The sequence below is a fragment of the Penicillium odoratum genome, assembly GCF_028828045.1.
Source record: "Penicillium odoratum strain IBT 22623 chromosome Unknown utg000002l_segment0_segment0, whole genome shotgun sequence".
Lineage (NCBI taxonomy): Eukaryota > Fungi > Ascomycota > Eurotiomycetes > Eurotiales > Aspergillaceae > Penicillium > Penicillium odoratum.
In genome coordinates, this window is record NW_026643144.1 from 2,060,377 (window position 1) to 2,085,110 (window position 24,734).

Here is a 24,734-nt window from a genome sequence, read left to right on the forward strand (position 1 = left end):
CAAAGGATTGATCGACTCCACATGGATTTTAGTCGGAAATCAATCTCGGTTGCTGGTCGAACTTGACTTTGTTCATGTTGGTTCCGTAGCCACTGCCGAAAAGATACCCCTGGAAAGAGTTGGGTTGGTGGTTCGTACCAATTTTGAACATTATAATATTGATTTTCTTTTTCTTTTTGCCATGTAGATCCTCCAGTTGAGTGGGTCAGGGATCGAAAGTGGAGATGATCGGGAAGGCTGATCCGGGACCAAAAGGCTACCTTTTCCGATGAAGGTTTAGTTGGAAGTCAATATGGAAAGACGCGTACTGAAGTTTGTTCATGAGACTTCTACGCTAGAGAAAGCCACACGCAGGTACTTCGTACTGGTGAATATCGATCACATAGCCACACACTTGAAATGCCCCTTGATCGTACAACTGAAAACAACCAAATCCGAACACCTCCAATACTCTCGGATACTGAGAAAATACGGAAGTTGATCTACCGAGATGAACTTGATCTGTGGGAATCATAGAAAAGTGGACCTGGCAAGGGGTCATTTCGGTACCATTATGTGGGTCGACTGCATCACAGTGGCAAGGCCTCTTCTCTCGGGTAGAATTGGAGCCTTGCTTTACCATCGTGGTAGAGCCTAATTCCGATCTTTTAAAAAGAGTCCCGAGACTTACTTTCAGGTAATCATCTCGCCGATCCCTCGAATCTCAACCTTGTCACGTCTCTAACCCTTCCGAGATGGTGTCGCGTTCGTTTTTCACGATTTTGGTGGGCCTATACTTGGCTGCACCTGGAGATGCAACTGTTGGGCAGCAAGTCTCCGATGCTTCTCAGGCTGGCGCACCGCTTTTCAAAAGTGAGACAGTGCAGCTGACAAACAAGTCGCTCTCGACTCTCAATTCTAACCAAACTGCTCTGTTTGGCTTTGGCAAGAATGTCTCGTACCCGTCTCTGCATAAGGGCGAGTGTAGGTTATTGCCGGGCGACAAAGATTGGCCATTAGACTCTGTTTGGGAACAGTTCGATGATTTTTTGGGTGGTGCGCTTATCAAAACGGTACCCCTAGCGGCGGCCTGCTATCCCTCGTGGCCGCAATTTGATAGCGACAGGTGCAAGAATGTTACTAACGATTGGACGGTTTCATATCTCCAGTATGTACTACCTTACCATTGGTCGTTATTATCGACTAATACTCAGCAGTGTGGCTGATCCTGCATCTATCATGTGGCCCTTCTTTGAAGGCAGGTCCTGTTTGCCTACAGGGCTAAACACCTCGTCTTCCTGCACGATTGGCGGATACAGTAGCTATGCCGTCAATATAAGCACCGTGGCCCAAGTACAACTTGCGGTGAACTTCGCTCGCAATGCGAATTTGAGACTTGTGGTTAAGAACACCGGTCATGATTTTAATGGTAAGTCCACTGGTGCTGGTGGTCTTGGAATCTGGACACACAATCTCAAGGAGTTTGAATACATTGAGAAGTACAACAGTTCAAGCTACCAGGGCCCGGCTGTCAAAATGGGCGCCGGTATTCAAGCCTTTGAAGTCTATGAAAAGGGTGAAGAGCTTGGGTTCACTGCCGTCGGTGGAGAGGGAAAAGTACGTTGACACTTTCCTCATTCTGGACCTTTACTGACCCTTTAGACCGTTGGTGTTGCTGGTGGCTATGTTCTAGGTGGTGGCCATTCCCCCATGTCCAGTATGTACGGTCTAGCCGCTGATCAGGTTCTGGCCCTCGAGGTTGTCCTTGCCAGCGGTCGATTCGTTACTGTGACTGAGGAAACCGACCCCGATCTTTTCTGGGCAATTCGTGGTGGCGGTGGTGGTAAGTCCCTTTGATATCCCCTGCAGAACAACTTGCTAATATCATTCAGGCACCTACGGAGTTGTCACCTCGGTGATCTCGCGTGTGCATCCAAAGGTTGGCGTCACAGTATCGACCTTCAACTTCGCCACCAGCTCCAATGTCTCAGTAGATACATTCTGGATGGGAGTCTACTCATACTTCCAACGATTCCCCGCTCATGCCGATGCCGGCACATACTCCTACTTCTGGATAATGAACACGGGGGAAAACTCCTTCAAGTTCCTCATGAACCCATTCTTTGCCGTGAATCACACACTAGACGAGTTCAACACCTTGGTCAAGCCGTGGTTCGATGACCTAAAAGCACTCGGTATCCCCTTTACTCCCAACTCCACCTACCATGACTCGTTCTACTCAGGCTGGGACGCCGGGTTCCCTCTCGAGACAATCGGAAGCGTATCCATGATGACAGGAAGCCGTCTCTTCCCTCGCGAGAACTGGCAAAATTCGACAAAATTCAACGCCACACTCGCTGCGATTCGATCTACCGTCAGCGCCGGATATCCACTGCTCGCCTTTAATCTGAAGGCTGAGCTTCCAGCAGGCTATCCAGATGACTCTGCAAACCCGGCTTTCAGAGACACTCTCATGCATGCTATAACCTCCACCAGCTGGGAGGCTAACGCGACCAATGCGGAGATTAATTCCACAATGAATAAACTTACCTACGATGCTTTGGGTAAGTGGCGGGGCGTTTGCCCTGAATCTGGTGCCTATATGTCTGAGTCGGATATTTTGGAACCCAATTTCCAGCAGGCATTCTACGGTACCAACTATGACCGTTTGTGCAAATTGAAGCAGCGGTATGATCCAGCTTTCTTGTTCTATGCTCCCACTGGTGTGGGTAGCGAGAAGTGGGAGGTGAGAAGTTTGGATGGTCTCCCTGACCAGAATGGACGTCTTTGTCGTATTTAAGCCAGGGAGCCTTTATATTCGTCGAGTGTATATGCTTGATTATCTTGGATCCGTGTTGATCCCAATTGTTCATAGGTAAATATATACAGCATTTAGATACTTCTCCCCGGGACGCGCAGATCAGACTAAGTAAGAGAAATTCTCGTATGTATGTCATTTTCAGGTGTTTACTAACTAGAATCACGAAACACAACCTAAACATCGACAGAGATCTCCCTGCTGAATTCTCAGGTATAATCCACTGTTCTCCATTCATCTAGTACCGGAAGCTGTATCCATGTGTCTTCACTCGATAATCTTGGGCCAAAGCATTCGCCCAGATCCTCTCTTCTATCATCCAATTCTTCCTGGTCTTTACCCTCTGACTCGAAAAACATTCTTCCAAGCTCATGTTCGCTCTCAGACCTCCAGGATTCAGCTCTGGTGGCACATCTCGACTACCTCGTGTGTACAGCAGCAATTCGCCAATCGCATTGATAGAGCTACGGAGCAGATCATCCGTAGCTTCGGAATTTATAAACTCACTATCCTCCGAGCCCACCTCCGAGCTCATCTCATCGGAATCTGAACCGTCTTCCAATGCCGAGGTGTCCATGTTATATGCACGGCAAAAGAAGTTTGTTGCATTTTGAAACCACGCTTCTTTCGTCATGTAAATCCAAGCCCGTTGATCAAAAGGCTGCAATGCGATATATCTCTGTTGGATTGATGGTGGCATCCTTTCCAGTAATGGTCCGTAGTGTATAATAGAGGCCAAGGTCGAGGTGAGTTCGTCAAGTTTCATAGCTGGGGTCCAAATATCGCCCCAATTCCCAGATGCAGGGCAGAGAAAGCCGTTCGAAGAGACAAATGGACAAAGACGGGGTGTCATCCATGTTGGACGCACTACTATGCCTCTATCCTGAAACGGATAGTGGGGAGAGACGACGATCGTACCCGCATGTCGACCAGGATAATACAGTGAGTCGGGTGATGTGATGCTCCATTCAAAGGTGAATGTGGTAAGGTCAACTATCATGGTAACGCAGGTTGTTGATCCGGGAGGCCAATTGTAATAGAAAACTCCGCCCTCGAAATCATCCTTTGTGATACCAGAGCTGCGGTCATCTGGTCCTATTTCCAGATCTCCGGATGGGTATAGCCTATTCTCCCAAGCGCAGTTGGAACCATGGCAGAATTCAAGATATAGTCTCTTTCGAGTTCCACTGCGCATGCCATCAGTTGTTGTTCGAATACTGGTTGATGAGGGACCAGATAATGTGCTTGGATAGTCTGAAGTCTTGATATGAGCGTTTTAATCACAAATGATCACCTAGAAATACTGACTGTCTGTACGTGGTATGACTCTTTGCAAGTTTTCTAACTCCGTCTTGAGATTTGCGAAAAATAGATCCATTGGACTATCTGGTTTCACCATTTCGCGATGATCTTTTTGAATATAAAAAGTTGTTTCCCTGGAGCAATTTGTGACCGCGTCGCTTTCCCGGACAATCTAGAGGCCATTAATAAAGAGGAAAGGGAGAGGAGTGCAGAGAACTGACTATGCCCAGTACCGGTACACCTTTCTGTTCAATAAATGTCAAGACAGGCTTTTGACCCCATACATTGTTGAACTTATCGGCGATATCCGATAGTGAATGGGGAGTACCGCGTCTCAACAAATTCACAAATAACGGCGCCTGCTTCAGTGAAAGGGCAAAGAGGCGATTAGCCCAAATAGATCCGCGATGTGGTGTTCCACAAAAGGCCACTGATACGACTGCATCGAGTAAATAGGAGTAAATCAATGTCTTTTGGGAAGATGCTAGCACCATAGCCTAAGGAATTTAAGTCAGAGAGCATATGTAGCCTTTGACCGAGAGTCATACCTGCTTGATAAGGATGCCTCCGAGGCTATGACCGATCAATACGGTTGGAATGAGTGTTTTGTCCATCAAGCCTATTTTAGCTTCCGCTAACCCACTGAGCAGCTTTTTTGCATGCAAGACGATATGATCTTGGCTCCCATTGAACCAGACGTTAGCGTTATAACCATAGACCCAGACACGAGCACCTGGGATCTGTTGTCCAATCCAGGTAGGCCAGAACTGATTTTGCTTATTCGTCCAGGTTTTGCTTCGACCACCATTGAGTCCATGAATCAGGACGATGTGGATGGTGGCTTTTCTGGTGAACAGACTTCCAGGAGCCCCAAGTCATTTGAAGACATATCCAGGACCGTTCAATTAGGATTTTAATAATAGTCTCACTATATCAAAGCTCTGACAGCTCTTTTTACCCCGCTCCGGCACGTGCCCATTAGGTGTTGTTAGATCTCGTATATTGTTATCAGGTGATTCTTTTGGGCGCTCAAGGAACCAATCACTTTGATCTTACTATGCATCTAGAAAGACAATGTTTACTTCTACTGGTCCTGATGAATAGCCAAGGTGCAAGTCTAAATTGATGTTATATGTTATTCAAGTTGCACTGGCACAACATTCTCTAATTAGATTAATGAACAATTATATGGACTATGGCATACATAGTCCCACCAATCGGGTATAGCAAAACAAACATTTCCATATCTTACTGCAGAATCAATCAGACCAAATCAGACATTTCAGAATCCTGTAGAGGAGTAGAGCTTGTTTACCATACTTTAACTACAGAGAACAAAAATCTCAACTGATTCGAGCGCTTCTGTAACCAACGGTCAAGTCAAAGCTCATCCGTTCAAATGTCTCTTGATCCTTACTGCCGAGCCCCCTCACCGGCTACATACATCAACAAACGTCCATATCAAACTGTCTCAGTCACATCGCCCACTCGCTTGCAACCTTGAAGCCCCGGATAATTATTTATACACTGGTTGGCCAATACCCGACGATCGTCGCAGCTATCGACGCATACCCATGCAACCACCTGTCGATCACTTCCCCCTCTCCAAAGTCACACTGCAAGGTCTCCTCGACACAATGTGACTCTATCAAATCGATTGTCATGTTACATGGGTATTGTTCTCCGCAATTTAATATCTGATGATGTTTGTGTCTTCCAACATAAATAGTCAGGCCGTGGAAGCTGATTGCGCACACTCAATGCCGGTGCGGGGAATCTAAATTAATCTGTTTGTTATCTACCACCGACACGTCATGAAATTGGGCTGGCTTTTATGCACGATCGGTGCTCTAACGAGTGAAGGTATGGATGTCAGGATTTTTTTTGATTATTTTGGGATGAGTGTTGGAATTGACTCGTTTTCTAGTTCGGGCTCGTCTTCTTACGGTCCCTATTGTTCCTTTTACCGAGACGGGCGGGAGTTATGATCTCTCACAGATAACGGGGATTGTTGTTGATTCTCGTTATTTTGATGAGGTGGATAATCAGGGACAGACTTTGATTCCGCCGACGCTGGGAGAGTTTGCGGAGACTTTTCAAGGGGACTTGAAATCGGTCTTTGGTTTGGATTTGAAGCTCACTAAGGGTGCGAAGCGAACGGAAAATACTATTTTCCTAACGCTTGGGAATAATACCGGATTCAAGGATGCTGCTGGCAGATTCACTTCGGAAGGATACGAACTCAAGGTTGATAATGATGGAGTCGTCGTTACTGGAGCGAGTCCCTTGGGTGCGTGGTGGGCCACCCGTTCGATCATCCAAGCTGCGACAGGAGACTCGACGCTTCCTAGGGGATCTGGCGTGGATGCTCCGGGATGGGGAACTCGGGGAGTTATGGTAAGTGCCATATCTCTAGTCTACTTTTCGCTGCTAAGACATCACTAGCTCGACGCTGGTCGACACTTCTACCCCGCAGATTTCCTGATTGAGATGTGCTCTTATCTGTCCTTCTTCAAGCAAAACACCTTCCACCTTCACATTAGCGATAATCTTTACAACAATGTTGACCTGTACTCCCGAGAAAGGAGCCTAGATCTCTACGCCGCATTCCGGCTGTGGTCCGATGACGATTCTGTTGCAGGGTTGAACCGTCGGGCCAACGAGTCATACACTCGTGAGCAATTCGACAATATCCAAACAAAATGCGCAAATCGCGGAGTCACCATTATCCCCGAGATTGAGGCCCCTGGTCACGCACTTGTCATTGTACAGTGGAAGCCAGAGCTGGGCCTGGACGATCTGAGCATGCTCAACATCAGTCACCCGGATACTCTCCCGACGATGAAGACAATCTGGAGTACCTTCTTGCCATGGTTCCACAGCAAGGTTGTCCACATTGGCGCTGATGAGTATGAGAGCAGCTTAGTGGCAGACTATACGAGCTTTGTGAACGAGATGAACACTTTTATTCAACAGGAGACATCTGAAAGCAAGTCAATGCGCATCTGGGGTACGTTCACCCCGAAGGAAGGTGCCAATGTCTCCAAGTCCGTCTCGTACCAGCACTGGGAAGTCTATGAGGACAGCCCATACTTTGATTATATCGAAAATGGATACAATGTCCTCAACTCTGATGACTACTGCTACCTTGTAGGAGGGTGGAGTGGTTCATACCCGCAGAAACTCAGCACGGACAAGATATTCAACGGTCCGTACGACGCGCCGTACTCACCCGTGGTATTCGACAGTTCCAACAAGACTGATAACCCTTCTCGGAACAACTCTCGAGTATTGGGTGAAGTCGCGGCATTGTGGAATGACTTTGGCCCGAACGCCACCACCGTTTTGCAGGCGTACTATTCCTGGCGCGATGCTCTTCCCGCTCTCGCTGATAAACAATGGGGTGGCAACATCACCGAAGAAGAGTACCTGTCCGTGTTCGATTCGCTCCACGCCGCCGTGCCAGACCAGAACCTGGATCGCGCTATCCCCAGCACCTCCGATACCATCCTGCACTACACCTTTGATGATTACAAGCCAACCTCACTTGCCGACCAGTCTGGCAATGGGTACCATGGAACAGTGCATGGATGCAAGGTAGCCGACAACACTCTATACCTGGCAGATGGTTGCTATGTTGAGACACCTCTAGGCAGCAAGGGACGCGATTACACGCTATCCTTCCGAGTCAAACCCACCTCCCACACCCCGGGCACTCTCTTCGCTGGACCTGACTCCACATTCGTAAATGGAAATGGCACAATTACCAACGCAACTCTCATCAGCGGCGGCAATCCCTACTCATTGAACTATACTCTGCCTATAAATGTATGGACAGAAGTAAGCTTAATCGGTAATGGTAACGCCACCCTCCTTACCGTATCAGGCAAGGGCACATCTACAACGATGGAGTTCCTCACGAACATTGGGGTCGATGGGAACTCATTTGTATGGGCGCCTATAGGAGTAGAGGCACCGCTGACACGTATCGGTGAAGGATTCACCGGAATGATCCAGAACATTATGCTGAAGGGTAGTGTTCCGAGCTAATTGTGGAATTCTGCTGCCTTATACTATGTCAAGTGGAGTCGATATTTTCTTTCCCTACATGGTCATAGCCAAGTTAACTCACAACCAATGAAAATAAATAAATCAATGCTTATTTTTTCCCCCATCACGATAACTGCCAAGCTGCCAAGGATTATCTTCATGCACCTGATGTGCTTTAAACTCTCGTGGCCACGGTGCCAACATCTCCGCTCCGTGTCGCCATAGGGGTCCAGCCAGCGACCAATAAAACGCGTAAGAAAGAGCCTTGAAACGCCAGGATCGCCAATAAAGCCCCGACAAAAGAGAAATACAAAGACGGCCTGTTTTTGCAATTCGACAGTTGTTGACTAGTGTCGATTGCCAAGCCCTTCCGGTTCCGTCATTTTACCGGACGCGGTCCCGGTCCACCAATCAGAAGCTCGTAAATTCCACATGCCGCAGTTGCTGGTCTTGAGTAGCCAAATAGACCGACGGGCTTTTGGTCTTTTGGTCTCTGGAGTTATAATCTCGCTTTCGGCTCCTTTTATATTATGTATTCCTTCTTCCTTGAAATGCTGGTCTTTAGGGGTAATCAACCTCAAATCTACTATGAAGCTCACTGTTTTCGTGCTACTGGGTGCTTCGCTCGGGCTGGCATTACCTGTCCATGAGACTGTTTCTACGGTACAAACAGCCCTAGCCAATTCACGGAATGTCTTCCTATCAACACAGCAGCTTGTTTTGGATGCTTCAGACCCAGACGCCGACTCAACAGAAACAGAAACAGAACCACAAACACAAGCACCAACAATCCAGCAATACATAAGTCACCGACGAGAAGAACTAGGCTTCCTCCGCTCCAACAAGAAGGAATTTAATCTACCAAACCTCAAACCCACTCCATCAAACCCAGGACCCTTTTCCCAATCTGATTATCACAAAAGCGCCTCTTCCTACGGCGTATTCCTGGGCAAATGGCTCCCTTTCGAAGATCAAAACCACCAATGCAAATCCACAGAAGTACACACGGTGACCTATCTCAAACCACTTGATCTTCTCGATATCATGGAAAAGTACGCCCCGATCTGCCTTGCGCTGGTGATTTTTGTCCTCGTTCCAATCGCCTACTTTGTTCTCGAATTGTTGGAGATTGTGCTCAAATACTTTGTTCGAGAACGGTTTCCACACCGCGGCCGAGATCGCCTGCAACTGTTAGGTCCGGAGCGACAGCTTCGTACTGTTAGCAATTGGGAGCGCGAGAAGGTGGTTCAGGGTGAGAAACGGTGGTGGCAGCCGAGGCGGTCGAGGAATTGAGGGTGCTGGTGTGCTTTGCTGGTTTTGATTTTGGTTTGTTTCGGTTTTTACATGATACCCATCTCTAATGCGATATTTCTTTTTATGTATGAGTTTGATATTCTAATCCTAGAATGCGTAGAAATCATTGAATGGATGTTGATCTTTGTCCAATCGTCTTTATACTTAGAGAGATCAGTTAAAACACCAAGGGTCCCCGTTGTAGCCTTTTCGGTGCTCTTAATATCAAAACTCAGAAGGTTAGTTCTTGTTCTATAATCTGAAGTAGAATAGATAGCTAAATTGAAATATGGCTCCTAAGTTCCGTTAAGTATTCTGGTCAAACCTACCATACAGCGGATTTTGAAAGCAATAAAATACTATTGAATAAGACGTTTCATTCGAGTTATCTGTCGGTTTCACTACTATTAGATGGTAATTTACACCAATTTCAAAAACATTGTTCAACTCCCCTCTTCCTACCCACCTGGGAATCTTTTTACACCTGCGTCTCCATGAAGAAAGGACCTCCTTCGCACAGAGACAACAGAAATACCAAGACATATCTATATAAGGTCAGGCTTCGACACAAAATCGATGAGAAGCATGAAGTTGTACAAAAATTATCTGCTTTCATCTAGTTTTTATGAGACGTGATTTTCCGGACACGAAGCTGATTTTTATCTTGAGCCTACATGTATTGATCCTATACACATGACTTGAGGAAGGTTCTTATATGCTCCCTTGGAATCGGGTCCAAAGTACGGAGGACTTTCTGGACCTCCTCTTGACTTCAATATCCTCTGTCCAATGCGCGCAATTATCGCTGCTTTTGAATGGTCCAACTGATGTCTTGAGAGGTCGCTCGTACTTTCATGTCAACTGGCAATAGTCAAAAACCTTGGAATTACTGTCACTCAGTCTTGGTCATGCTCGTAGGTTTTGAAGGTGCTTCCCTTGTGGAAACAATCCCCTATTTTCTCAACTTGGCGGAGCCGGGAATTCGAGTCGTCAGAGTAGAGAGGGTTTTGCTCGAGGATGTTAAGATGACAGTTTTGTCTTGGTGCATTTATCTTATATGATTTGGCAATGAATGGACCGAGGGTATAAACAGATCAGCCCGATATAGGAAGCGGAATAATCATCGATTAAGAAATTAATTTTAGAGAACCCGAAGGATGAACCACCGACAACACACAACTTGGAACAACCACTCAGTGGTACTCCTAGCTCCAACCCCAAACTCACAAGCAATATGCATTTACTCCTCCTCATCATCAGCAGGAGACACATCAGCAGGGGTCTGCGTAGTAGCAGCCTTAATGCCATTCTGCATAGCACCAACATGCTCAAACTTGTAGGTATCCTCACCCAAGCTCCAAGCCATAACACCACCCAGGTTCTTGGCGTTCACAATATCCTGGAACTTCTTGCCAATGAGATCAGGAGTATCCCATGTCCAGAAGAGGTTGACTTGGCTATCCCAGTAGTACTGACCACCGAGCTTGTCATCAGTCTTTCCATCTTTCTGGGCACGGCGCCACGAATCAGTAATGGAGATGCCCTTGCAGGTTCCGTAGTCAGAGAGACAGCCAGCCTGGCAGAAGTCGTCACCGGTACCACTGACCATTACGTTAGCTATTGAATATACATAGATGGATGCTGGGGTAGGTTGGAGGATGGAATTACATACCAGTTTCCGTACTGGCTGCAGCACTGTCCAGCAGGGCACTTGGTCTTCTCACTAGCACCACACCTGCCATTGTACGAAGTAGTAAGATCCTGAGGGGCGGGTGCTTCGTTACTAGCTTCAAATGTAATCGCGCCAGACTTTCCGTTATCACTTCCATCGTCGTTCTCAAGCTTGACAGTCGCACATCCAATAGGGTTGGTATCGCAATCTGAGTTCGGGTCGGTAGTGAACCACTTCGCGTAGAAGGCGAAACCGAGATTGATCTTCTGGGGATCCAGTCCCATGTCGAGGTATTCGTTAATAGCATCCAGCGAGCCCTGCACGCTGGTGTGATGGTTAGTGACGTTGTCACGACGGTTCATGATATCGTAGCTCATGACGTTGACCATGTCGACAGATTCCCAGATCTTGGGGCCAGTTTCCTTGGTGAAGGCGATCATGTCTTGTTTGCGCCCTGGGACGGCGATGGACAGAGTCTTGTTGCCGATTGCTTTGCGAACTTCGGCGAGAAACTCGTGGTATGTTTCGATTTCAGAAACCTTGGCGGAGTTTGGGACTTGTTTGTAAGTTTGCCCATTGCCGCCGGGGTATTCCCAGTCGATGTCTGCTTTGTTAGTATACTTATACTTGGGTATGGGGGAAGAAGAGGCTTATTGCTTACCAACACCGTCGAAGCCGTTGGCATCTAGCATTGCAGCGACGTTCTTTGCGTAGCGCTCGCGAGTGGACTTGTCCTTTGCTCCTGCGGAGAATCCAGCCTCGTCGCCCCATCCACCAATGGCGATCATTAGCTTGGTGTTCTCACTGAAGCGCTTGCGGAAGCTAGCAGGTGCCTCAAAGGGAGTGAAGGAAGGTGGCGAGTCTGAGTTGAACGACGAGGATGGCGCAAATCCCATGATGGCATGATCAATGTAGGTCGTCTTGTCTGCACCAGGAAGGTCCGCGGTGTGCCATCTGGATAGCCTGTTAGATGGGTTGTAGGATTTTTCGATATGGAAACCTACTCGTCAACATACATGGCAAACCGCAAAGCGGCAGCACCATGAGCGGCCAAGAGGCCTAGAGCGAGATTTTTCAACATATCTGAGCACACGAAAGTCGTAGAAGGAATGAAAAAAAAAATGATATGAAGGATACAAAAAGACCGCTATAGACAAACCCAGTTGCCAATACAAGACGCCTCTCCAAGATGTAAAGAAGGAGAAGGATGAAAGAGAATCAGACGAGATGTAAAGCAGTCCAAACGGATTTTTATCAAAACATGACCCCGTCGATCATACCCGATAGAGAGCCCCGTCCATTATTTGCAGTACAGAGCATGTCGAATATGGGTCCGAGTGTGGAGTCTGTCTACCATCCCTGCAACAAGGTGGAGTTAATATCTACATATTCCCCCGACAAAAGGACGCCTCTGCCGAAGGGAAGCATTGGAATGTCGGCCAAATCGGTTCATGTAGCCTCAGACTGCAGCTTGTTCGAGATGTTTAGTTTTTCACTCCGCAGTTCAAGGTCGACCCGATCGATGGTCACTCGCGCTAGGGCATGGTTCGCCCGCATACCAGACTTGCACATTCATACCCCTCCCGCACACATTCCTTGACATCATGGATTATTAGACTAGAGCTACTTAGGCTCCAGGGGTTCGGTTCGCATTTCATGAATATTGGCCAGACCTGTGGTCTCGCTAAACTTTAATGTTATTGTGTGACAGATGTAGGATATTGGCCCGACGTCCAATTATTGAAGCCATAGACAATACTTTGTCAAACGCAGTAATCTAGGGGTATAAGGAGAAAATCCAGAACGCCGCATCTATGTGACAACAGTGGGTAAAGAAAGAAGAAAACAAGTAACTGGAATTACTTAATTCCAGTGTCTTCGAATGATTGGCCGGGCTGGGTCCCATGGACCAATAACCACATTTTTGTATTTCTGAAGGCCGATGAGCCACCAGCTGCAGCCACCCATTGCGAGCGCAGTGAGGATGCCACCGAGGACAGACCCGATAATGGCAGATGCCCATCCACCACTCAGAGTCATGCCTACAGCGCCCCCAGCAATAATGACCAGAGCGAGCGTTAGCATCGCATGACCAGTCCAGGATTTCTGCCTTAGCTGACGACGGAAAATGGGAAACAATCCGAAGACCTCCATGGAAAAAAGCATGAGACTGAACACATGCGTGGTAGACGGCAGGCGAGAAGCAAGCACAGTAGACGCCATCACAGCTGCATTGGTTGACAAAGAGGCAGGAAACTTGGTAGTGGCGCCTGCGCCCTCACCGCTTCCATAGTCGAAAGAGAATATATTCATGATTAAAAGCCAGCAGCTCATTGCCCAGATTGAGTCACTCGCGGTCGATTTGGTAAGAGATTTCAAGATGGGACTCAATCCCAGCAGAGCGAAATAAATTAAAAACGCAGACTTGACAGTAGAAAAGCGTTGCCGGTTGCGCAAAGAAAATAATGAAGACCGGTCCATATCTGGGTCATCTGCATTGCGGACAAATGTAGATACAGAATCGCCCAGCCGTGCGGATGCCGCATCCAAACCAATGTTGACATCGTTATTCCGATTTGGCGAGTTCTCCTTCGACTCATTACCAGACATCGTCAACCCGAGCCCATGGATGGCATTGGTCTTCACATCAATGGGTTGCGAGTCATGGGCACCTGGATTCACAGCGCTCGTCATGGAGCTTGAGCTAGATCCATCATCACCAATGTTACCATTGACAACTTGCGAAAACTCCGTCTGTTCGGTCCAGATCCAATTATCCCAGAGAATCCATCCCATGGCTGTCCCAACACTACCCCAGCAAAGAATCGAAACAGGACTCACGCGGTCCTGAACGATCCCGACAAAACAGCATACGAAGATCACGACCGAACAAACATGCTGGACAATGACAGTCGAATCAGAAACTAGTGGCCAAAAGTCGTACGGCCGCACGCGGGGATTTCGTTGAAGGTGATCCAAGAACGTTTCCGTATCGGTGTAGTTGTCCGGATCTAACAACTCAACTCCGTTAGTATCACCACACAGCTTAGATTCAAGACGTTAAGTCACTTGAGGGAACATACAAGACTGTTTCACCCATAACAACTTCTTCCAGGCTCCTTTTCTTCTTCGCCGTCCACCCGTGCTGCCCAATTTGCGCGGATCCTTCCGCCCGGAATCCAGCGCCCCACGCGGGGGTCGTAAGGTTCCATCGCTGCTCACAGTTGGAAGGGTCTCATTATAATTTCCCGGTGCAGAGCGTGCTCTGGAGAGTGACGGTGTAAAGTATGCATCTTCTGGTGCCAGGCGACTGGGATCAGGGATTCGGTCTTGGTCAAAAGGGTTGGAACGGTTAGGGTGGGTGTCGACGGGGATGGGCGGGGGGATTGAGAGCGATGATAGTGAGGGATTCATCGAGGTGGTATAACTAGCATCTCATGATGATGATGAACGAGCGTGGGGTTTTGAGCTGATGGTTAATTGGTTTTGGAGAACGCGCAATCCCACGTGCTGGTTGATGCGGAGTCACGTGTGATGCGACGGGGTGATTTCCGATTTGGGAGGATGTCACAGTAGTTGACATGGATGAAATGTACAAGTATTGAATTTGACATTCTCTGCTACTGGAATCTGGCAATCAATCTTTCAATGTTCTAATGTACAATCCATCGACTGATTTCGTCACACAGGGGCTAAGGTGGACTCAACAATCAATCACGCAGGCTTCACTTCGATAACTCGAACATCACCTTCGTGTAGAGAAAGTCTCTTAATATCGTCACAAAGAATATCAAACTCGTCGTCACATCCTTCTCCGATGTACCGAAGCTCTTGCTGTCCAGGAACTTTGCATAGAAGGGCCATCTCACTCGGTGCCTTGATGTCCTGGTAGAATTCGCGGGCTTTCTTGAAAATCTGTCCGCTGTCCATCTGCTCGTTGAAAGAGAAAATACGAACATTCGGCGAATTCTCCGAAAGTAATTTAAAGCGGATCGATGGGGGTGAAAACAGGATTTTGCGGACGGGATCGTGGGCAACAACACCCTCCTCATCCGAGTCGTACTCGACTCGTTGCTTCAGGGAGTAGGGAGTAGGCATAGTATCAGAGTCTGAGTTGTACAGCTTCGCAGAGCGACGTGATGGGCCTTTGATGGGTGTGGCTGGGTTGGGATGTTTATCGGTCTTTACAGACTTCGCGCGCTTGCCTTGGTCGGGGCCAAACCATCTGGATTTGAAATCGATATCGGTTCCTTCTGGGCCCCAGACTCGAATGGCGCAACTGTCATTCTCGTATCCCTCTATGAGGCCGAGCCAGGCAAAGACGTACTGGCACTGACAACCAGACACTTTAAAGTTCATGGGACGACACTGCATGGCGCAATCAACAAACACCTCTGGGGCATTCTCGGAGTGGAGGATCGTCATGTTGTATTTCCTTGCCTTCGGGTGGCTGATAGTGACCTTGAAGATAGAAATGTCATGTTCGTCACCATCGTGGTCGAAAATCTTGAAGTTTACCCATTGCGCTCCCTCGCTTCGCCCTTTCCATTGACAGGGGGGCGCTTCAAGAGGATATTCTTGGTGCCATTCTTCAAGCACTGTGAGAAGATGAGCAGGGAAAAACTCGGCAGGTCCTCGGTATTTCTGGATTCTCCATGTTCCCTTCACACGTGATGGGGTCCATGTCACGAAGTTTGACAATTGAAAAGACTTGATGGGTGTCTCTTTAATCTCAAAGAGTCCGGTCTTCTCAGACAATTCATAGCACACTAGCGGGGCATCTGGGTCTACAAAGTGCTCTTTTGTAGCTACAAGCTGGTCAGAGGGCGGGCTTACGCCATCATGCTTAATGGCATCATCGATCTCAGTGGTGGCATCGGAGTTGTCGGTCGACGCTCGAAAAGCATGCTCGGTCCCCAAGTCTTCTTGTGCCACCGTGGGCATAACGGGAGCCGCATCTCGGATTGCCATATCTGCTGTTTGATCAGGCTTCTGAACTGGCGAGAGCCAAGGTGTCAGGTCTCCGAAAGTCTCGGGGACTTCGGACAAGTTAGAATCCGTGTCCGATGTCGTCTTTTTGATGGGTAAGCTTTCGCCATCGTTCAGACGTCGCTTCTTTGGAGAAGTTTGAGCACAAATCTCTGCAAGGCCATTGTATGCGGTTTCAACAGTCAGCCAGAGGTCTGACTGGAGTTGCTGAGAGTCGCTCATCTTGGCAAGTTCGATGAAACTGTTGATGTGAAAAACGAAAGAAAATGACAGATAGAAATTAAAGGAATAAAAGTTTTTGTGATGAGAACAAGACGAGGGGACGTGGTATCGATAAATGTGAGTGAGTGAACAGCGCCAGATGTAAACAAATCCTTTGAGAGACCTGGAGAACCTTAGAAGTGGGTGTAAAGTCTGGGATAAATTGAACAAAACAAAAATTGGAATAAGGTTGTACATTTTCATGATCTAATATCACATGGACTCTGACAGTGTATTCGATCACCATTCTACCTGACAGACAATCTTCTAATGTCTATTGATGAAGATGCAGGGGTATAGAGATGTTTAGCCGTATAAGTGGCAAGCAGACAAGGACGCAGTATAGTTGTAATCCTGTCACTGGCTCACTCCAGCAGATTTTAGAGGCTGAGGATTGACGTAGTGGACGTTCAAGGGGTATCTGGATTCTTCAAATGTTAAGGAGAAAAAGAGAACTTAGCCCTATGAGCTGGATTTGTCATTTTGTTCACTCAACACTTTGTTGACGACGTTCTTGACCGCCTGCGGTACTGCCACGTCGTCGAGGCTGTTGCGACGACCCCAGTTCTGCGGTTGTCGGCGAATGAAGGCGCCGACAGCGCCTAAGTAGCCCTCGTGTCGCAGGAAATATGCCTGCTTTTCACCCTTGGACCAGAATTTAATGGCGTATGAGAGTGTGTTCATTGTCTGGCGGTGACCACGAATGAAGGAGCCTCCAAAATATATATGCTTGACTTGATGTTTTTCAGATTGCAAGTAGGCAATTTGGCCAATGTTGTTACTAGGGGATGTTAATTGGGAATTAGAATGGACAGCATCTTATCACGTACCTGATAGCGTAAAGAAGGCTCCGGCTCATGTCTTCATGGCGGAAATTGACTCCACCGTTCGTGTGCTCCTCGTCGTCCCGGATCAAGCCCTCGCCGTCTTCGGCTCCCCGCTCGGCCGCATTCTTCAAGCGGAAGACCTTCCCGAAAGTGCTGGCGATCGCCGTACTCTTCAGTCCGATCTTGCTGTAATCCATACCATAGATATCTCCGACCAGCATGTCCACTCCGCTGTTATCCCCGATATCCGCCATGGCCAGCATGTCGTCGAAGGTCCGGGCGCCCGTAAGCAAGGACATGATCCCCCAGAACGTACCACCACCCAAGTGTGTGCCTCCAACTCGTTCAAATTGCCTTGGGCCAGACACCTTGATCATGGAAACGCCGGATCCGATATTGACGAGGAGGTAGGGATAGACATCCGGTCGGGCCTCGGCAAATTGCATAGGCTCGGTATCGGAGTCATTATAGGTGAAAACTTCATTAGGAATCTCGGTAATAAAGAAATCCAGACCTAAACTGTTAGCTGGGCCGATGAATCCAGCCTCGAGGGACTTACCAATGATTAAACATTCCATCTCTTCCTCCCGCAGGATGTTCACGTCCAGCGCCGCCTTCAATTTGTCATAGAACTTGTAGGCACCCCCTCCAGTAGCTACAACACATAGCTCATCCCGGGCCGAGGTATTGCGCTTCTCATGTTCCTCTTTTAATTGTCGGATGAAATTGATGCAAATGTCGATTCGGTGGGTTTCGAAGTTGATGAAGTTCAAGCGCCCCCCATTGTCGGCCTCGTCCAATTCTCGAGTAAAGTAGACCAACTTCGCTAGTGATCCACCGATCTAGAAGTTTGTAAATTGTAGTTAGTGCTGGTCCTGGTTTTCGGTTTCTGTGTTCCGGTCGCATGCTCTCTTTTTTTTTTTCTTCTAATGCGGGGCAGCGGTCGCAGTGCGGGGCAGATAGCAGGAGAACTCACATCGACAGCGACATGGCTAACCACCCCAGTATGATGAGGGAGTCGAATGTCTTTATTCTCATAATGCACACCATCGGTCTCGACAGGGCTTCGGGCCCGAGCATGAGGTTCATCATCGACAATGAATGCGCCGGTCACATTGATTTTGACAGCTCCGGGGTTTGTGATAGCTTCCTCCAGGCGGCTCCGACGGCCATCTTCCAATCGATCGGAAGCCATGATAGTGGATGGTAAGGAGGTGTGATCAAGTACAAGGGAGAGAGCAGTTCCGGTCCTACGCTTACCGCGTACATTTGCTACCCGGAACCTCGGGACCCACATTTGACCGAACGCAACCACCAAAGTATGAGCCGGGATAGTATGTAGAATGAGATGAACGCATTGAACTTAGGATACAGCTGTGAGTAGCTTAAATAAATGGTCAATCTCAATAAATGAAAAGAATTTCTACCGTCACTCCCTTTTCTGCTACCGTCACTCCCCTAAAAGATCCGTGAAATGACTTTCATTTTTTCAATGCACCAAGTCTACACCACCTTCGCAGGCGCCTTCCAACCTTAGATTTTCTAGTCTACCTACCCAACCCTAATTTAATCTAGAATATGGGGTTTAACATAAGGGAGGGTATCACTACCACTCTTTATCTACCTCTCTATTACTTGGGTAAACCGCAGACTTTTTGGACATACGTTCGAAACCTCCACCAGGTTTTTGCTTTTTCCCCTTTTCCTTCCACTTTATTTTTCTTCTCTTTTCTTTTTTCTCTCTCTTTTTCTATATCGTTATTTATAGATTTAGGAGAACTTTGACTGTTAGATTAATACGATATGAAAGAAGGTAGAATTCTTGATAGGATACTAAGTAGGATACTAAGTAGGAGACCAAGTAGAAGACTAATTAAAAGACTAAGTAGGAGACTGACTGGGTAGGAGATATTCAATAAAGTAGTCATGGGTTGCAATAAAAGTAGTAGAAAAATATTCATACGATGACCGGGTGGAACTTTTGACATTTCGTCAGTTTCCCAATTTGGAGAAAGGGGAGTGACGTTAGCAGAAAAGGGAGTGACGGTAGGAAGTCTCTAAATGAATTCAATTCTAGCTTTCATGAACAATTGCACGACAGGTACAAATGCAGCTATCCGCACATCGCCTCTCATTGTTACACAGCTGGCTTAATATCTTAGGTAGTATATGTTAGATTTGCAGATGTGATATTATACCTATAGTTCAGGGTTTAATATTGTGAGGAGGTGCATATCTTGTGCATATTCTATACACGAATCATTAGGCCTGTTGAATGAATTGATGCTATATCCTGAATTGTCCTACTGAGCACACACATGTACATCCGGTTTAATATTCACTTTCCTATGCTTAGGTGCCCTGAGTAGGGTGGTAAGTACATAGTAGGGTGAGTAGTGCGGTAAGTACTACTTGTCAATTTTAACCGCCCTAGTCGCCGTAGGTATGTAGTAGCTATACTGCCAGCTATACTGCCTAATATGGACTCTGGTCCACTGCTCACCGTCGTGTCGGCCTTGTTGTCGGCCTTAAAACGCCAATTCGCGCTGAATCAACCCCAATTGGGATTTGTTTTCATTGTTTCTCTTCCCATTCCCAAATCGATTCGTCAGCACCGAGACAATTGACCCATCCCTAAACTTCCCCAAGTGTATCATCCTGTTCCTCTTTTCTGTGTTCTTTTTTCTCTGTATCTGTCTTTTCTGTTCCCCCTTTGCAATCATGTCGCATTCTGACGGCTTTGTGGAGAATCCGGCCGAGCTTCATGCTCTCCCGGATGAAACCATCACTGCCGACGGTCCTACTGCTGAGATTGACCGGGGACGTGTTTCTCCTCACCAGGACGTGCGTGACAAGGGTTGGATTGAGCGAACTCCGTTCAACTATGACGACTTGAGCTCCAAGGAGGGTCACGAATGGGCTGGTACTGCCGCCCGCTACGAATGGAAGGAGGAGTATGAGCAAGCTATCGGTCCGCGTAACGAGGAGCTTGAGATAATGCTTTTTGAGAGTGAACTCCTACCTCGTGCTGGTCTTCGAGTTGCCGAGTATGTCTTATCGACTGTATACATTATGTCGATCATACTGATATATGGTTCCGACAGAGTCACCAGCGAGACTGCGGTTGTCTGCGACAGCGAAGATACTATCACGCCTGTCAAGGAGGTATCTAATCTTCATATCCATTACATCTACTTGTATCTTCTGGATTTCTGACAATTTCCAGTGGGATGATGCGGGACTGCACCCTGTCATGAGAGAGAATGTCCGTCTCTGTCTTTATGATAAGCCCACTGCTATTCAGTCCTTCGCCATACCTGCTATTAGCCAGGGAAAAGACTTGATCGGCATCGCTCATACTGGTAAGTGTCTGCTTGACCCATAATTTAATGCCGTCGCTCAATTCTCCAGGATCCGGCAAAACCGGTGCTTTCTTGATTCCTATTCTGTCTGACTTGATGGGAAAGGCTAAGAAGCTGGCTGCGCCTCGTCCTAGCCCTCTTGAGGAGTTCGATGCTCGCATTCACGGTGTCACTGCTGAGCCTCTGGTTCTCATTGTCTGCCCCACTCGTGAGCTTGCGACTCAGATCTTTGATGAGGCTCGTCGTCTCTGCTACCGCTCCATGCTTCGTCCCTGTGTCGCCTATGGAGGTGCCCCCATTGTTCATCAGCGACAGGAGCTGATGAAGGGATGCGACATCCTGATTGGAACCCCCGGTCGCATTATCGATTTCATGACTCAGCCCCACGTGCTGTCCCTGCGCCGAGTCAGGTATTTACTCCATTCTTACCTCAAGTTTGCTAGCTAACATTTGATTAGATACACTGTCATTGATGAAGCTGATGAGCTCCTGCACTCCGACTGGCATGACGATTTCAAGAAGATTATGTCCGGTGGAGGTATGTTATCCTCATGTACCATAGTCTGGTCGCAACCCTAACTTCATTTAGATATGAATGAGGACGATGACCACCGCTACATGATGTTCTCTGCTAGTTTCAACAAGGAATGTCGCCAGCTCGCTCGCGAATACCTGATGAAGGACTACATTCGGGTTCGCGTTGGCCGCCCTGGTAGCTCCCACCTGATGGTTGAGCAAACGGTAAATATACATATACGCACCGCGGTACACAAGACAAAAATTAACCAACCACTTTCGAATAGGTTATCTACTGCGAGAATGGTGCGAAGAAGGAATGCCTTTACGATCTTATGATGAGCAGATTGCCCTGCCGTACCTTGATCTTCGTCAACAGCAAGGCCCAGGTCGACTTTGTCGACGACTATCTCTTCAACCGTGGAATGCCGTCTACCTCCATCCACGGAGATCGCACTCAACGAGAGCGCGAAGACGCCATGTAAGCATCTGTCCTATCTGATTACCTTCGAATATACCAATAAATTCTTAGTCGCGCCTTCCGGTCTGCTGCGTGCCCCATCCTTGTCGCGACTGGTCTCTCTGCCAGAGGCCTGGACGTCGCGAACGTCATGCACGTTATTAACTTCGATTTGCCCAAGGCTATGCATGGTGGTATCACCGAGTACATCCACCGCATTGGTATGTTCTACTTGTTTCCCCTAATCCATCGCTAACATATAGCTATCAGGTCGCACTGCTCGTATCGGAAACGAGGGCATCGCCACTTCGTTCTACAATGAACGCGATGAAGAACTCGCCTTTGATCTCGTTAAGATTCTCCTTGAGACCAATCAGGTTATCCCCGATTTCCTGGAGGCTTACCGCCCTGAGAATAATGAGATCAAATTCGACGATGATACCGATAACGAGGATGACAGTCAGGGCGAAGATGATGTCGCATCCAACGCGGGGTCCAACTTCAGTGTGAAATCGGCGAAGTCGGTCAAGTCGATCAAGTTTGCTGATCAGGACGATGACAAGCCTGCGTGGACTGTTGAGGAGCCAGTCCCCGGTGGAGGCGAGGACTGGTAAAAAGTTGTTTCAGTGTCATTTCCGTCCGCATCTTCTGCATTTCATGCGAACGGGGTCGAAGAAAAGTTGATATGCAACAATCTTTGGACCATTGTGGCGCACATTTCTACTTCCGTTTGGATGGTAGTAAATTGAAAAAAACTTCTTCTGTTCTTGACATCGGTTTCCAATATCAATGTCGACCCCTCCCGGCGTTTCAGTGATACGTTAGAATCTTTCGGCGTCTTGCATTTTTTACTTGACTTTTCCGCGTGTTCCTATCGTTCAGCCAGAATCCCATGGGAGGAGCATTCAACTTAAATGGTTGACGGATGTCCATCATTCCTCGGGACGATCGAATCCTCTACTTCTTATAGTGAGGGAGGGGAGGGGAAAGTGTCCGCCTTAGTCCAACGCCTTTGATCTACTAGATCATTTTCGAAAAACTAAAACCCCAAAAATAGAAAAAAAGAAAAGTGCCAAATCTTCTCTCCTTCCCTTTAGTATGGATAATGTCGACCATCGCGCCTTCTTCGAATGAGAAGATGCTAGTAAAGTAATCGATAAAAGTAAACTTCCCCCTGTAGGTTCCTTTCCAATTGACAATATTCTTCAAGAGTACCAGATACTCCCAGATACATTATGTTGTTCCAGCGTGTCTTCAAAATTTCATGTATCTTCTTTCTCACATTCGTCCTCCTCCAACCAGCAACAAGCCGCTTCCACGCATACGTTGATCCCCCAAACTGGCTCGAACCTTCACGCCAAGTCCCCATACCATCGCTGGTCATTGATACCTTCCAAAACCCGACCCACAATGACCTGGGATTTTGGCACGGTCCAGGCGAGGACCTGTCCGTATACCACGAGCCGGGATATGTGCGCCTTAACCCCACGGACCCTGATCAGAACTTCCACACACAATTCGACATCCACGGATGCTTCAGCTTGATCCCATGGCAGAAACAGTTCCTGCATGTGTTGTTTGAAGGGACAGAAGAGTTCACTATTTCTTTAAACGAGCACAATGTTGAATGTGAGCCGCTGAGGAGCCCATTTCCCGGTGTGCCGGATAGCGTGCAGGCTTCGCGATATATTATGAGGACACAGGTTTGGCCGGGCGAATTGAAGAATGCCGCAGATGGTGATATTTCGGGTACGACTCGCAAGCATAGAAGGTGGAGCAAGAAACCCATGCACCGGGCGAATAATGGGAGTTGCGTGGAGGATGGCGATGAAGGCGATGGGAATGGAAGCGATGAAGATCAAGGACCCGCTTCACCAGACAGAACAGAGCTGTTCATTCCACTTTCTCATTTCCGGATTAACCATAATCGTGTTGTGTCGGTCTCTTTCAGTGGATTCTATACCAATGTGCCGCTGGTTCTGCGCCGTGTTGAGTTCGTGTCGACTATTCCGCCACCTTCGCCGGAGAATAATCATTTCTTTATGCCTGAGAAGGCACCTACTGGCACGGTCGTGCTGCGCTGTTCTCGGCCGAACTCATTTGCGTTTGGGATCGACGATGGCCATCCTCAGTACGCGCAGAAGGTTATGCAGATTCTTGATGAGGAGGATGTTCGGGCGACTTTCTTCGTTGTTGGTGCTGGCTTGACAGATTCAACGACCAACTTTACCAACTTCTATCGGGAGATGATGGGGAAGGGGCACCAGGTTGCTTTGCATTCTAACACGCATCCTAAGTCAAATCTTCTCCTCGACACGGTTGAAGTCATCGGCTAACAGTCACAGAATGGAAGCACTGTCAACAATAGCTGAGATTGATGAAGAGATCGTTCGAACCATACAGGTATTCCACGATGAGCTGAATCTCCAATGTAAGTACCGCTCAATCACTCATACTAGCCAAGTTAACAAAGTTCAACAGCCCGGTACTTTCGTCCCCCTTTTGGAACCGTCGGCGCACGTATGCGACAGCAACTTGCCAAACGAATCCCTGAACCGTTTATTGTTAACTGGAGCGTCGACGTCGAAGATTGGCTCTGGGCCAATACTACCAAACCAGAAAAGCAATTGGAGGCTTTCTATCGCAATGTCGCGCGGGGCGGAAATCTGGCTGTCCTGCACTTTCTGAACCCTACAACTGTGGAATATCTTCCACAATTCATCCGACACGTCAAGGCTGTTGGTTTGAAGATTATGCGTATAGATCAATGTCTGGAAGACCCCAACAGTCCGCCTCTGTAAGGGACTTGGAGCTTGGGAAATGAGACGAATGGGAAAGATTGATAAGTTGAGCAATATCATGTATTCTTAGTGTATAGCTTTGTACCTTTAGCTCCTCGTCCACCAAATTCAAATGTTTATTTTGGCTACAGATATGCTAACCAAACACCAAGCCCGAATCATGATAAAAAAACAAACCCAGAAAGAAACAAAGCAAAGTACAACAGCAACGAGCCACCTGAAAGAGAAAAGAGATTTTACCAAGCCCAGATTGCCATGCATATAGTTGATCCATCTAATCCAAATTCAAGCCCAAGCAAGTCCAAACGATCATGACAATAATAAAACAAGCCAATATCAGACAAAATGTCAGATACCAAATCAACAGACTATGTCAGTGTAATAACCAAATCAAAGGGTTTTGT

General features: G+C 47.6%; 10 protein-coding genes across 10 annotated transcripts; 5 read left to right on the forward strand and 5 right to left on the reverse strand.

Moving 5' to 3' along the window:
• Window positions 1-734: 734 nt before the first annotated feature.
• N7520_002769 (FAD-dependent oxidoreductase) lies at window positions 735-2,779 on the forward strand (the record flags this gene model as incomplete). The annotated part of the gene is made up of 4 exons (XM_057136704.1): window positions 735-1,147; window positions 1,197-1,596; window positions 1,642-1,822; window positions 1,872-2,779. 4 exons carry the CDS (start codon window positions 735-737, stop codon window positions 2,777-2,779), a joined length of 1,902 nt encoding a protein of 633 aa, XP_056999390.1.
• Window positions 2,780-3,035: 256 nt separating this feature from the next.
• Window positions 3,036-3,992, reverse strand: N7520_002770 (ubiquitin-conjugating enzyme E2 variant; the record flags this gene model as incomplete). The annotated part of the gene is made up of 1 exon (XM_057136705.1): window positions 3,036-3,992. The coding sequence occupies one exon, from the start codon at window positions 3,990-3,992 to the stop codon at window positions 3,036-3,038; it is 957 nt and encodes a 318-aa protein (XP_056999391.1).
• Window positions 3,993-5,913: 1,921 nt separating this feature from the next.
• N7520_002771 (uncharacterized protein) lies at window positions 5,914-8,149 on the forward strand (the record flags this gene model as incomplete). Its single annotated transcript, XM_057136706.1, has 3 exons — window positions 5,914-5,962; window positions 6,027-6,496; window positions 6,545-8,149. 3 exons carry the CDS (start codon window positions 5,914-5,916, stop codon window positions 8,147-8,149), a joined length of 2,124 nt encoding a protein of 707 aa, XP_056999392.1.
• Window positions 8,150-8,737: 588 nt separating this feature from the next.
• N7520_002772 (uncharacterized protein) lies at window positions 8,738-9,442 on the forward strand (the record flags this gene model as incomplete). The annotated part of the gene is made up of 1 exon (XM_057136707.1): window positions 8,738-9,442. The coding sequence occupies one exon, from the start codon at window positions 8,738-8,740 to the stop codon at window positions 9,440-9,442; it is 705 nt and encodes a 234-aa protein (XP_056999393.1).
• Window positions 9,443-10,682: 1,240 nt separating this feature from the next.
• On the reverse strand, window positions 10,683-12,195 carry N7520_002773 (uncharacterized protein; the record flags this gene model as incomplete). Its single annotated transcript, XM_057136708.1, has 4 exons — window positions 10,683-11,043; window positions 11,115-11,718; window positions 11,776-12,077; window positions 12,131-12,195. The coding sequence occupies 4 exons, from the start codon at window positions 12,193-12,195 to the stop codon at window positions 10,683-10,685; spliced, it is 1,332 nt and encodes a 443-aa protein (XP_056999394.1).
• A 782-nt stretch (window positions 12,196-12,977) lies between these two features.
• pigc (phosphatidylinositol N-acetylglucosaminyltransferase) lies at window positions 12,978-14,528 on the reverse strand (the record flags this gene model as incomplete). Its single annotated transcript, XM_057136709.1, has 2 exons — window positions 12,978-14,125; window positions 14,198-14,528. The coding sequence occupies 2 exons, from the start codon at window positions 14,526-14,528 to the stop codon at window positions 12,978-12,980; spliced, it is 1,479 nt and encodes a 492-aa protein (XP_056999395.1).
• A 300-nt stretch (window positions 14,529-14,828) lies between these two features.
• Window positions 14,829-16,325, reverse strand: N7520_002775 (uncharacterized protein; the record flags this gene model as incomplete). Its single annotated transcript, XM_057136710.1, has 1 exon — window positions 14,829-16,325. The coding sequence occupies one exon, from the start codon at window positions 16,323-16,325 to the stop codon at window positions 14,829-14,831; it is 1,497 nt and encodes a 498-aa protein (XP_056999396.1).
• A 501-nt stretch (window positions 16,326-16,826) lies between these two features.
• Window positions 16,827-18,386, reverse strand: N7520_002776 (pantothenate kinase; the record flags this gene model as incomplete). The annotated part of the gene is made up of 3 exons (XM_057136711.1): window positions 16,827-17,145; window positions 17,195-18,033; window positions 18,168-18,386. 3 exons carry the CDS (start codon window positions 18,384-18,386, stop codon window positions 16,827-16,829), a joined length of 1,377 nt encoding a protein of 458 aa, XP_056999397.1.
• A 1,526-nt stretch (window positions 18,387-19,912) lies between these two features.
• Window positions 19,913-22,143, forward strand: N7520_002777 (DEAD/DEAH box helicase; the record flags this gene model as incomplete). The annotated part of the gene is made up of 8 exons (XM_057136712.1): window positions 19,913-20,356; window positions 20,418-20,553; window positions 20,603-20,963; window positions 21,012-21,091; window positions 21,143-21,294; window positions 21,357-21,550; window positions 21,602-21,750; window positions 21,800-22,143. The coding sequence occupies 8 exons, from the start codon at window positions 19,913-19,915 to the stop codon at window positions 22,141-22,143; spliced, it is 1,860 nt and encodes a 619-aa protein (XP_056999398.1).
• Window positions 22,144-22,764: 621 nt separating this feature from the next.
• N7520_002778 (polysaccharide deacetylase family protein) lies at window positions 22,765-24,330 on the forward strand (the record flags this gene model as incomplete). The annotated part of the gene is made up of 3 exons (XM_057136713.1): window positions 22,765-23,825; window positions 23,875-23,960; window positions 24,011-24,330. The coding sequence occupies 3 exons, from the start codon at window positions 22,765-22,767 to the stop codon at window positions 24,328-24,330; spliced, it is 1,467 nt and encodes a 488-aa protein (XP_056999399.1).
• Window positions 24,331-24,734: the final 404 nt, after the last annotated feature.